The sequence below is a fragment of the Scyliorhinus torazame genome, chromosome 4 (assembly GCF_047496885.1).
Source record: "Scyliorhinus torazame isolate Kashiwa2021f chromosome 4, sScyTor2.1, whole genome shotgun sequence".
Lineage (NCBI taxonomy): Eukaryota > Metazoa > Chordata > Chondrichthyes > Carcharhiniformes > Scyliorhinidae > Scyliorhinus > Scyliorhinus torazame.
Genome location: NC_092710.1, coordinates 11,425,496 through 11,438,421, shown reverse-complemented (window position 1 = coordinate 11,438,421; position 12,926 = coordinate 11,425,496). Strand labels below are relative to the sequence as shown.

Below are 12,926 nucleotides of genomic sequence, written 5' to 3'. Positions count from 1 at the left end.
CCTGGATTATTAGTCCAGTAACATAATCCCTACACAGCTGTATCCTGGATTATTAGTCCAGTAACATAACCCCATCACTGCTGTACCCTGGATTATTAGTCCAGTAACATAACCCCTACACTGCTGTACCCTGGATTATTAGTCCAGTAACATAACCCCATCACTGCTGTACCCTGGATTATTAGTCCAGTAACATAACCCCTACACTGCTGTACCCTGGATTATTAGTCCAGTAACATAATCTCTACACTGCTGTACCCTGGATTATTAGTCCAGTAACATAACCCCTACACTGCTGTACCCTGGATTATTAGTCCAGTAACATAACCTCTACACTGCTGTGCCCTGGATTATTAGTCCCGTAACATAACCTCTACACTGCTGTACCCTGGATTATTAGTCCAGTAACATAACCCCTACACTGCTGTATCCTGGATTATTAGTCCATTAACATAATCCCTACACTGCTGTACCCTGGATTATTAGTCCAGTAACATAACCCCTACACTGCTGTACCCTGGATTATTAGTCCAGTAACATAACCCCGACACTGCTGTACCCTGGATTATTAGTTCTGTAATTAAACACCATCGAACATAAACCCAGTGGCAGTGGTCGAAAGGAGGATTCTCTCCTGATCCTGTGCTGCCTGAGTGTTTGTATCTCCGTACTACATGGAGGTGATGTGTAGGTACGAGACTCTCCACGTTACCCCCTTGCTCTGCCTTTCCTGAGCTATGCTCTTTCCCGCCCTTTGTCTGCCGCAGAGAAACTGATTTCACCCGAGATGTTTGCTGAGATCCTGTGCGATGACCTGGATTTGAACCCGCTGAACTTCGTGCCAGCTGTCGCCTCCGCCATCCGCCAGCAGGTGGAGTCTTACCCCATGGACAGCATACTGGAGGACCAGACTGACCAGAGGGTCATCATCAAGGCAAGTGACCATCACCCCACCAATCCGTACCTCCGTACCACTGTCCCGTTCCCCCGTACCACTGTCCCGTTCCCCTGTACCACTGTCCCGTTCCCCCGTACCACTGTCCCGTTCCCCCGTACCACTGTGCCGTACCCCCGAACCACTGTCCCGCTCCCCCGTACCACTGTCCCGCACCCCCGTACCACTGTCCCGCACCCCCGTACCACTGTCCTGCACCCCCGTACCACTGTCCCGTACCCCCGTACCACTGTCCCGTACCCCCGCACCACTATCCCGTACCCCCGCACCACTGTCCCGTTCCCCCGCACCACTGTCCCGTTCCCCCGCACCACTGTCCCGCTCCCCCGTACCACTGTCCCACTCCCCTGTACCACTGTCCCGCTCCCCCGTACCACTGTCCCGTACCCCCATACCACTGTCCCGTTCCCCCGTACCACTGTCCCGTTCCCCCGTACCACTGTCCTGTACCCCCGTACCACTGTCCCGTTCCCCCGAACCACTGTCCCGTACCCCCGTACCACTGTCTCGTTCCCCCGTACCACTGTCCCGTTCCCCCGTACCACTGTCCCGTTCCCCCGTACCACTGTCCCGTTCCCCCGAACCACTGTCCCGCACCCCCGTACCACTGTCCCGTACCCCCGTACCACTGTCCCACACCCCCGTACATCTGTCCCCCACCCCTGTACCACTGTGCCCAACCCCCGTACCACTGTCCCGTACCCCCATACCACTGTCCCGTTCCCCCGTACCACTGCGCCCCACCCCCGTACCACTGTCCCGTTCCCCCGTACCACTGTCCCACCCCCCCGTACCACTGTCCCGTTCCCCCATACCACTGTCCCACACCCCCGTACCACTGTGCCCCACCCCCGTACCACTGTCCCGTACCCCCGTACCACTGTCCCACACCCCCGTACATCTGTCCCCCACCCCTGTACCACTGTGCCCAACCCCCGTACCACTGTCCCTCACCCCCGTACCACTGTCCCACACCCCCGTACCACTGTGCCCCACCCCGTACCACTGTCCCGTTCCCCCGTACCACTGTCCCACCCCCCCGTACCACTGTCCCGTTCCCCCGTACCACTGTCCCACACCCCCGTGCCACTGTCCCTTTCCCCCGTACCACTGTCCCACACCCCCGTACCACTGTGCCCCACCCCCGTACCACTGTCCCGTACCCTCGTACCACTGTCCCGTACCCCCGTACCACTGTCCCGCTCCCCCGCACCACTGTGCCGTAACCCCGTACCACTGTCCCTCACCCCAGTACCACTGTCCCACACCCCCGTACCACTGTGCCCCACCCCGTACCACTGTCCCGTTCCCCCGTACCACTGTCCCACCCCCCCGTACCACTGTCCCGTTCCCCCGTACCACTGTCCCACACCCCCGTACCACTGTGCCCCACCCCCGTACCACTGTCCCGTACCCTCGTACCACTGTGCCCCACCCCTGTACCACTGTCCCGTTCCCCCGCACCACTGTGCCGTAACCCCGTACCACTGACCCGCTCCCCCGTACCACTGCCCCGTACCCCCGTACCACTGTCCCACACCCCCGTACCACTGCCCCACACCCCCGCACCACTGTCCCGCTCCCCGTACCACTGTCCCGTACCCCCATACCACTGTCCCGCTCCCCCGTACCACTGTCCCGCTCCCCCGTGCCACTGTCCCGCTCCCCCCTACCACTGTCCCGCTCACCCGTACCACTGTCCCGTACCCCCATACCACTGTCCCGTTCCCCCGTACCACTGCGCCCCACCCCCGTACCACTGTCCCGTTCCCCCGTACCACTGTCCCACCCCCCCGTACCACTGTCCCACACCCCCGTACCACTGTGCCCCACCCCCGTACCACTGTCCCGTACCCTCGTACCACTGTCCCGTACCCCCGTACCACTGTCCCGCTCCCCCGCACCACTGTGCCGTAACCCCGTACCACTGTGCCCCACCCCTGTACCACTGTCCCGTACCCCCGCACCACTGTCCCGCTCCCCGTGCCACTGTCCCGCTCCCCCCTACCACTGTCCCGCTCCCCCGTACCACTGTCCCGTTCCCCCGTACCACTGTCCCGTACCCCCGTACCACTGTCCCGCTCCCCGTACCACTGTGCCCCAACCCTGTACCACTGTCCCGTACCCCCGCACCACTGTCCCGCTCCCCCGTACCACTGTCCCGTACCCCCATACCACTGTCCCGTTCCCCCGTATCACTGTCCCACCCCCCCATACCACTGTCCCGTACCCCCGTACCACTGTCCCGTACCCCCGTACCACTGTCCCGTACCCCCGTACCACTGTCCCGTTCCCCCGTACCACTGTCCCGTTCCCCCGTACCACTGTCCCGTTCCCCCGTACCACTGTCCCGCTCCCCGTACCACTGTCCCGTTCCCCCATACCACTGTCCCACCCGCCCGTACCACTGTCCCGTACCCCCGCACCACTGTCCCGCTCCCCGTACCACTGTGCCGTAACCCCGTACCACTGTGCCGTACCCCCGTACCACTGTCCCGCTCCCCCGTACCACTGTGCCCCACCCCTTACCACTGTCCCGCTCCCCCGTACCATTGTCCCACACCCCGTACCACTGTCCCGCTCCCCCATACCACTGTCCCACACCCCCATACCACTGTCCCACACCCCCGTACCACTGTCCCGCTCCCCGTTCCACAGTCCCACACCCCGTACCCCCGTACCACTGTCCCGCTCCCCGTTCCACAGTCCCACACCCCATACCACTGTCCCGCTCCCCTGTACCACAGTCCCGCTCCCCCGTCCCACTGTCCCGTATCCCCTTACCACTGTCCCGCTCCCCGTACCACTGTCCCACCCCCCCGTACCACTGTCCCACACCCCCGTACCACTGTCCCGTACCCCCGTACCACTGTCCCGTACCCTCGTACCACTGTCCCTCTCCCCGTACCACTGTCCCGTACCACTGTCCCACACCCCCGTACCACTGTCCCGTACGCCCGTACCACTGTCCCCGTACCCCCGTACCACTGTCCCGTAACCCCGTACCACTGTCCCGTACCCTCGTACCACTGTCCCGCTCCCCTGTACCACTGTCCCGCTCCCCCGTACCACTGTCCCGTACCCCCGTACCACTGTCCCGTACCCCCGTGCCACTGTCCCGTACCCCCGTACCACTGTCCCGTACCCTCGTACCACTGTCCCGTACCCCCGTACCACTGTCCCGCTCCCCCGTTCCACTGTCCCGTACCCTCGTACCACTGTCCCACACCCCCATACCACTGTCCCAAACCCCGTACCTCTGTCCCCGTACCTCCGTACCACTGTCCCGCTCCCCCGTTCCACTGTCCCGCTCCCCCGTACCACTGTCCCGCTCCCCTGTACCACTGTCCCGCTCCCCCGTCCCACTGTCCCGTATCCCCTTACCACTGTCCCGCTCCCCGTACCACTGTCCCACCCCCCCCGTACCACTGTCCCATACCCCGTACCACTGTCCCACTCCCCGTACCACTGTCCCACCCCCCCCGTACCACTGTCCCGTACCCCCGTACCACTGTCCCGTACCCCCGTACCACTGTCCCGTACCCTCGTACCACTGTCCCGTACCCCCGTACCACTGTCCCGCTCCCCCGTTCCACTGTCCCGTACCCTCGTACCACTGTCCCACACCCCCATACCACTGTCCCAAACTCCGTACCTCTGTCCCCGTACCTCCGTACCACTGTCCCGCTCCCCCGTTCCACTGTCCCGCTCCCCCGTACCACTGTCCCGCTCCCTGTACCACTGTCCCGCTCCCCCGTCCCACTGTCCCGTATCCCCTTACCACTGTCCCGCTCCCCGTACCACTGTCCCACCCCCCCGTACCACTGTCCCACACCCCCGTACCACTGTCCCCGTACCCCCGTACCACAGTCCTGCTCCCCGTTCCACTGTCCCGTACCCCCGTACCACTGTCCCGTACCCCCGTACCACTGTCCCGTACCCCCGTACCACTGTCCCACACCCCCGTACATCTGTCCCCCACCCCTGTACCACTGTGCCCAACCCCCGTACCACTGTCCCTCACCCCAGTACCACTGTCCCACACCCCCGTACCCCTGTGCCCCACACCGTACCACTGTCCCGTTCCCCCGTACCACTGTCCCACCCCCCCGTACCACTGTCCCGTTCCCCCGTACCACTGTCCCACACCCCCGTACCACTGTCCCGTTCCCCCGTACCACTGTCCCGTTCCCCCGTACCACTGTGCCCCACCCCCGTACCACTGTCCCGTCCCCTCGTACCACTGTCCCGTTCCCCCGTACCACTGTGCCCCACCCCCGTACCACTGTCCCGTACCCCCGTACCACTGTCCCGCTCCCCCGCACCACTGTGCCGTAACCCCGTACCACTGTGCCCCACCCCCGTACCACTGACCCGCTCCCCCGTACCACTGCCCCGTACCCCCGTACCACTGTCCCACACCCCCGTACCACTGCCTCACACCCCCGCACCACTGTCCCGCTCCCCGTACCACTGTGCCCCAACCCTGTACCACTGTCCCGTACCCCCGCACCACTGTCCCGCTCCCCCGTGCCACTGTCCCGCTCCCCCCTACCACTGTCCCGCTCCCCCGTACCACTGTCCCGTTCCCCCGTACCACTGTCCCGCTCCCCGTACCACTGTGCCCCAACCCTGTACCACTGTCCCGTACCCCCGCACCACTGTCCCGCTCCCCCGTACCACTCTCCCGTACCCCCATACCACTGTCCCGTTCCCCCGTATCACTGTCCCACCCCCCCATACCACTGTCCCGTACCCCCGTACCACTGTCCCGTACCCCCGTACCACTGTCCCGTTCCCCCGTACCACTGTCCCGTTCCCCCGTACCACTGTCCCGTTCCCCCGTACCACTGTCCCGCTCCCCGTACCACTGTCCCGTTCCCCCATACCACTGTCCCACCCGCCCGTACCACTGTCCCGTACCCCCGCACCACTGTCCCGCTCCCCCGTACCACTGTGCCGTAACCCCGTACCACTGTGCCGTAACCCCGTACCACTGTCCCGCTCCCCGTACCACTGTGCCCCACCCCCGTACCACTGTCCCGTACCCCCGTACCACTGTCCCGCTCCCCCGTACCACTGTGCCCCACCCCGTACCACTGTCCCGTACCCCCTTACCACTGTCCCGCTCCCCGTACCATTGTCCCACACCCCGTACCACTGTCCCGCTCCCCCATACCACTGTCCCACACCCCCGTACCACTGTCCCGCTCCCCGTTCCACAGTCCCACACCCCGTACCCCCGTACCACTGTCCCGCTCCCCCGTTCCACAGTCCCACACCCCATACCACTGTTCCGCTCCCCTGTACCACAGTCCCGCTCCCCCGTCCCACTGTCCCGTATCCCCTTACCACTGTCCCGCTCCCCGTACCACTGTCCCACCCCCTCGTACCACTGTCCCACACCCCCGTACCACTGTCCCGTACCCCCGTACCACTGTCCCGTACCCTCGTACCACTGTCCCTCTCCCCGTACCACTGTCCCGTACCACTGTCCCACACCCCCGTACCACTGTCCCGTACGCCCGTACCACTGTCCCCGTACCCCCGTACCACTGTCCCGTAACCCCGTACCACTGTCCCGTACCCTCGTACCACTGTCCCGCTCCCCTGTACCACTGTCCCGCTCCCCCGTACCACTGTCCCGTACCCCCGTACCACTGTCCCGTACCCCCGTGCCACTGTCCCGTACCCCCGTACCACTGTCCCGTACCCTCGTACCACTGTCCCGTACCCCCGTACCACTGTCCCGCTCCCCCGTTCCACTGTCCCGTACCCTCGTACCACTGTCCCACACCCCCATACCACTGTCCCAAACCCCGTACCTCTGTCCCCGTACCTCCGTACCACTGTCCCGCTCCCCCGTTCCACTGTCCCGCTCCCCCGTACCACTGTCCCGCTCCCCTGTACCACTGTCCCGCTCCCCCGTCCCACTGTCCCGTATCCCCTTACCACTGTCCCGCTCCCCGTACCACTGTCCCACCCCCCCCGTACCACTGTCCCGTACCCCCGTACCACTGTCCCGTACCCCCGTACCACTGTCCCGTACCCTCGTACCACTGTCCCGTACCCCCGTACCACTGTCCCGCTCCCCCGTTCCACTGTCCCGTACCCTCGTACCACTGTCCCACACCCCCATACCACTGTCCCAAACCCCGTACCTCTGTCCCCGTACCTCCGTACCACTGTCCCGCTCCCCCGTTCCACTGTCCCGCTCCCCCGTACCACTGTCCCGCTCCCCTGTACCACTGTCCCGTACCTCCGTACCACTGTCCCGCTCCCCCGTTCCACTGTCCCGCTCCCCCGTACCACTGTCCTGCTCCCCTGTACCACTGTCCCGCTCCCCCGTCCCACTGTCCCGTATCCCCTTACCACTGTCCCGCTCCCCGTACCACTGTCCCACCCCCCCGTACCACTGTCCCACACCCCCGTACCACTGTCCCGTACCCCCGTACCACAGTCCTGCTCCCCCGTTCCACTGTCCCGTACCCCCGTACCACTGTCCCGTACCCCCGTACCACTGTCCCGTACCTTCGTACCACTGTCCCTCTCCCCGTACCACTGTCCCGTACCACTGTCCCTTACGCCCGTACCACTGTCCCCGTACCCCCGTACCACTGTCCCGCTCCCCCGTACCACTGTCCCATACCCCCGTACCACTGTCCCGTACCCCCGTACCACTGTCCCGTACCCTCGTACCACTGTCCCACTCCTCGTACCACTGTCCCGTACCCCCGTACCACTGTCCCACACCCCCGTACCACTGTCCCGTACGCCCGTACCACTGTCCCCGTACCCCCGTACCACTGTCCCGCTCCCCCGTACCACTGTCCCGTACCCCGTACCACTGTCCCGTAACCCCGTACCACTGTCCCGTACCCTCGTACCACTGTCCCGCTCCCCTGTACCACTGTCCCGCTCCCCCGTACCACTGTCCCGTACCCCCGTACCACTGTCCCGTACCCCCGTACCACTGTCCCGTACCCCCGTGCCACTGTCCCGTTCCCCCGCACCACTGTCCCGCTCCCCGTACCACTGTCCCGTACCCTCGTACCACTGTCCCGTTCCCCGTACCACTGTCCCGTACCCTCGTACCACTGTCCCGCTCCCCCGTTCCACTGTCCCGTACCCTCGTACCACTGTCCCACACCCCCATACCACTGTCCCACACCCCGTACCTCTGTCCCCGTACCTCCGTACCACTGTCCCGCTCCCCCGTTCCACTGTCCCGCTCCCCCGTACCACTGTCCCGCTCCCCCGCACCACTGTCCCGCTCCCCCGTCCCTCTGTCCCGCTCCCCGTACCACTGTCCCGTACCCCCGTACCACTGCCCCGTACCCCCGTACCACTGCCCCGTACTCTCGTACCACTGTCCCACACCCCCGTACCACTGCCCCGTACCCCCGTACCACTGTCCCGCTCCCCGTACCACTGTCCCACACTCCCGTACCACTGTCCCGTACGCCCGTACCACTGCCCCGTACCCCCGTACCACTGTCCCACACCCCCGTACCACTGTCCCGTACCCCCGTACCACTGTCCCGTACGCCCGTACCACTGCCCCGTACCCCCGTACCACTGTCCCACACCCCCGGACCACTGTCCCCATACCCCAGTACCACTGTCCCGCTCCCCCGTTCCACTGTCCCGCTCCCCCGTTCCACCGTCCCACTCCCCGTACCACTGTCCCGTACCCTCTTACCACTGTCCCGCTCCCCGTACCACTGTCCCGTACCCCCATACCACTGTCCCACACCCCCGTACCACTGTCCCCGTACCCCCGTACCACTGTTCCGTACCCCCGTAACACTGTCCCGTACCGCCGTACCACTGTCCCGTACCCCCGTACCACTGTGCCGTACGCCCGTACCACTGTCCCGTACCCCCGTACCACTGTCCCCGTACCCCCGTACCACTGTCCCGCTCCCCTGTACCACTGTCCCGTACCCCCGTACCACTGTCCCGTACCCCCGTACCACTGTCCCGCTCCCCCGTACCACTGTCCTGTACCCCCGTACCACTGTCCCGCTCCCCGTACCACTGTCCCGCTCCCCCGTACCACTGTCCCACCCCCCCATGCCACTGTCCCGTACCCCCTTACCACTGTCCCGCTCCCCCGTACCACTGTCCCACCCCCCCGTACCACTGTCCCGCTCCCCCGTACCACATGTCCCGTACCCCCGTACCATTGTCCCGCTCCCCCGTACCACTGTCCCGTACCCCCGTACCACTGTCCCCGTACCCCCGTACCACTGTCCCACCCCCCCGTACCACTGTCCCGCTCCCCCGTACCACTGTCCCCGTACCCCCGTACCACTGTCCCACCCCCCCGTACCACTGTCCCGCTCCCCCGTACCACTGTCCCGCTCCCCCGTACCACTGTCCCGCTCCCCCGTACCACTGTCCCGTACCCCCGTACCACTGTCCCGTACCCCCGTACCACTGTCCCGTACCCCCGTACCACTGTCCCGCTCCCCCGTACCACTGTCCCGCTCCCCCGTACCACATGTCCCGTACCCCCGTACCACTGTCCCGTACCCCCGTACCACTGTCCCGCTCCCCGTACCACTGTCCCGTTCCCCCATACCACTGTCCCACCCGCCCGTACCACTGTCCCGTACCCCCGCACCACTGTCCCGCTCCCCCGTACCACTGTGCCGTAACCCCGTACCACTGTGCCGTAACCCCGTACCACTGTCCCGCTCCCCGTACCACTGTGCCCCACCCCCGTACCACTGTCCCGTACCCCCGTACCACTGTCCCGCTCCCCCGTACCACTGTGCCCCACCCCGTACCACTGTCCCGTACCCCCTTACCACTGTCCCGCTCCCCCGTACCATTGTCCCACACCCCGTACCACTGTCCCGCTCCCCGTTCCACAGTCCCACACCCCGTACCCCCGTACCACTGTCCCGCTCCCCCGTTCCACAGTCCCACACCCCATACCACTGTCCCGCTCCCCTGTACCACAGTCCCGCTCCCCCGTCCCACTGTCCCGTATCCCCTTACCACTGTCCCGCTCCCCGTACCACTGTCCCACCCCCCCGTACCACTGTCCCACACCCCCGTACCACTGTCCCGTACCCCCGTACCACTGTCCCGTACCCTCGTACCACTGTCCCTCTCCCCGTACCACTGTCCCGTACCACTGTCCCACACCCCCGTACCACTGTCCCGTACGCCCGTACCACTGTCCCCGTACCCCCGTACCACTGTCCCGTAACCCCGTACCACTGTCCCGTACCCTCGTACCACTGTCCCGCTCCCCTGTACCACTGTCCCGCTCCCCGTACCACTGTCCCGTACCCCCGTACCACTGTCCCGTACCCCCGTGCCACTGTCCCGTACCCCCGTACCACTGTCCCGTACCCTCGTACCACTGTCCCGTACCCCCGTACCACTGTCCCGCTCCCCCGTTCCACTGTCCCGTACCCTCGTACCACTGTCCCACACCCCCATACCACTGTCCCAAACCCCGTACCTCTGTCCCCGTACCTCCGTACCACTGTCCCGCTCCCCCGTTCCACTGTCCCGCTCCCCCGTACCACTGTCCCGCTCCCCTGTACCACTGTCCCGCTCCCCCGTCCCACTGTCCCGTATCCCCTTACCACTGTCCCGCTCCCCGTACCACTGTCCCACCCCCCCCGTACCACTGTCCCGTACCCCCGTACCACTGTCCCGTACCCCCGTACCACTGTCCCGTACCCTCGTACCACTGTCCCGTACCCCCGTACCACTGTCCCGCTCCCCCGTTCCACTGTCCCGTACCCTCGTACCACTGTCCCACACCCCCATACCACTGTCCCAAACCCCGTACCTCTGTCCCCGTACCTCCGTACCACTGTCCCGCTCCCCCGTTCCACTGTCCCGCTCCCCCGTACCACTGTCCCGCTCCCCCGTACCACTGTCCCGCTCCCCCGTCCCACTGTCCCGTATCCCCTTACCACTGTCCCGCTCCCCGTACCACTGTCCCACCCCCCCGTACCACTGTCCCACACCCCCGTACCACTGTCCCGTACCCCCGTACCACAGTCCTGCTCCCCCGTTCCACTGTCCCGTACCCCCGTACCACTGTCCCGTACCCCCGTACCACTGTCCCGTACCTTCGTACCACTGTCCCTCTCCCCGTACCACTGTCCCGTACCACTGTCCCTTACGCCCGTACCACTGTCCCCGTACCCCCGTACCACTGTCCCGCTCCCCCGTACCACTGTCCCGTACCCCCGTACCACTGTCCCGTACCCCCGTACCACTGTCCCGTACCCTCGTACCACTGTCCCACTCCCCGTACCACTGTCCCGTACCCCCGTACCACTGTCCCACACCCCCGTACCACTGTCCCGTACGCCCGTACCACTGTCCCCGTACCCCCGTACCACTGTCCCGCTCCCCCGTACCACTGTCCCGTACCCCGTACCACTGTCCCGTAACCCCGTACCACTGTCCCGTACCCTCGTACCACTGTCCCGCTCCCCTGTACCACTGTCCCGCTCCCCCGTACCACTGTCCCGTACCCCCGTACCACTGTCCCGTACCCCCGTACCACTGTCCCGTACCCCCGTGCCACTGTCCCGTTCCCCCGCACCACTGTCCCGCTCCCCGTACCACTGTCCCGTACCCTCGTACCACTGTCCCGTTCCCCGTACCACTGTCCCGTACCCTCGTACCACTGTCCCGTTCCCCGTACCACTGTCCCGTACCCTCGTACCACTGTCCCGCTCCCCCGTTCCACTGTCCCGTACCCTCGTACCACTGTCCCACACCCCCATACCACTGTCCCACACCCCGTACCTCTGTCCCCGTACCTCCGTACCACTGTCCCGCTCCCCGTTCCACTGTCCCGCTCCCCCGTACCACTGTCCCGCTCCCCCGCACCACTGTCCCGCTCCCCCGTCCCTCTGTCCCGCTCCCCGTACCACTGTCCCGTACCCCCGTACCACTGCCCCGTACCCCCGTACCACTGCCCCGTACCCTCGTACCACTGTCCCACACCCCCGTACCACTGCCCCGTACCCCCGTACCACTGTCCCGTACGCCCGTACCACTGCCCCGTACCCCCGTACCACTGTCCCACACCCCCGGACCACTGTCCCCATACCCCAGTACCACTGTCCCGCTCCCCCGTTCCACTGTCCCGCTCCCCCGTTCCACCGTCCCACTCCCCGTACCACTGTCCCGTACCCTCTTACCACTGTCCCGCTCCCCGTACCACTGTCCCGTACCCCCATACCACTGTCCCACACCCCCGTACCACTGTCCCCGTACCCCCGTACCACTGTTCCGTACCCCCGTAACACTGTCCCGTACCGCCGTACCACTGTCCCGTACCCCCGTACCACTGTGCCGTACGCCCGTACCACTGTCCCGTACCCCCGTACCACTGTCCCCGTACCCCCGTACCACTGTCCCGCTCCCCTGTACCACTGTCCCGTACCCCCGTACCACTGTCCCGTACCCCCGTACCACTGTCCCGCTCCCCCGTACCACTGTCCTGTACCCCCGTACCACTGTCCCGTTCCCCTGTACCACTGTCCCGTACCCCCGTACCACTGTCCCGCTCCCCGTACCACTGTCCCGCTCCCCCGTACCACTGTCCCACCCCCCCGTACCACTGTCCCGCTCCCCCGTACCACATGTCCCGTACCCCCGTACCACTGTCCCACCCCCCCGTACCACTGTCCCGCTCCCCCGTACCACTGTCCCACCCCCCCGTACCACTGTCCCGCTCCCCCGTACCACTGTCCCGTACCCCCGTACCACTGTCCCGCTCCCCCGTACCACTGTCCCGTACCCCCGTACCACTGTCCCGTACCCCCGTACCACTGTCCCGCTCCCCCGTACCACTGTCCCGCTCCCCGTACCACATGTCCCGTACCCCCGTACCACTGTCCCGTACCCCCGTACCACTGTCCCGTACCCCCGTACCACTGTCCCGCTCCCCCGTACCACTGTCCCGTACCCCCGTACCACA

The 12,926-nt window shown here is 65.7% G+C and overlaps 1 protein-coding gene across 2 annotated transcripts in view; it reads left to right on the top strand.

The window, feature by feature from the left end:
• Positions 1–12,926, top strand: part of LOC140410118 (SWI/SNF-related matrix-associated actin-dependent regulator of chromatin subfamily B member 1-like) — an 81,426-nt gene that overhangs the window by 52,872 nt on the left and 15,628 nt on the right. For both annotated transcript variants that reach the window (XM_072498061.1, XM_072498060.1), the window contains exon 6: positions 768–934. In XM_072498061.1, the coding sequence (XP_072354162.1) occupies positions 768–934 (167 nt within the window). The remainder of the gene's footprint in view (positions 1–767; positions 935–12,926) is intronic.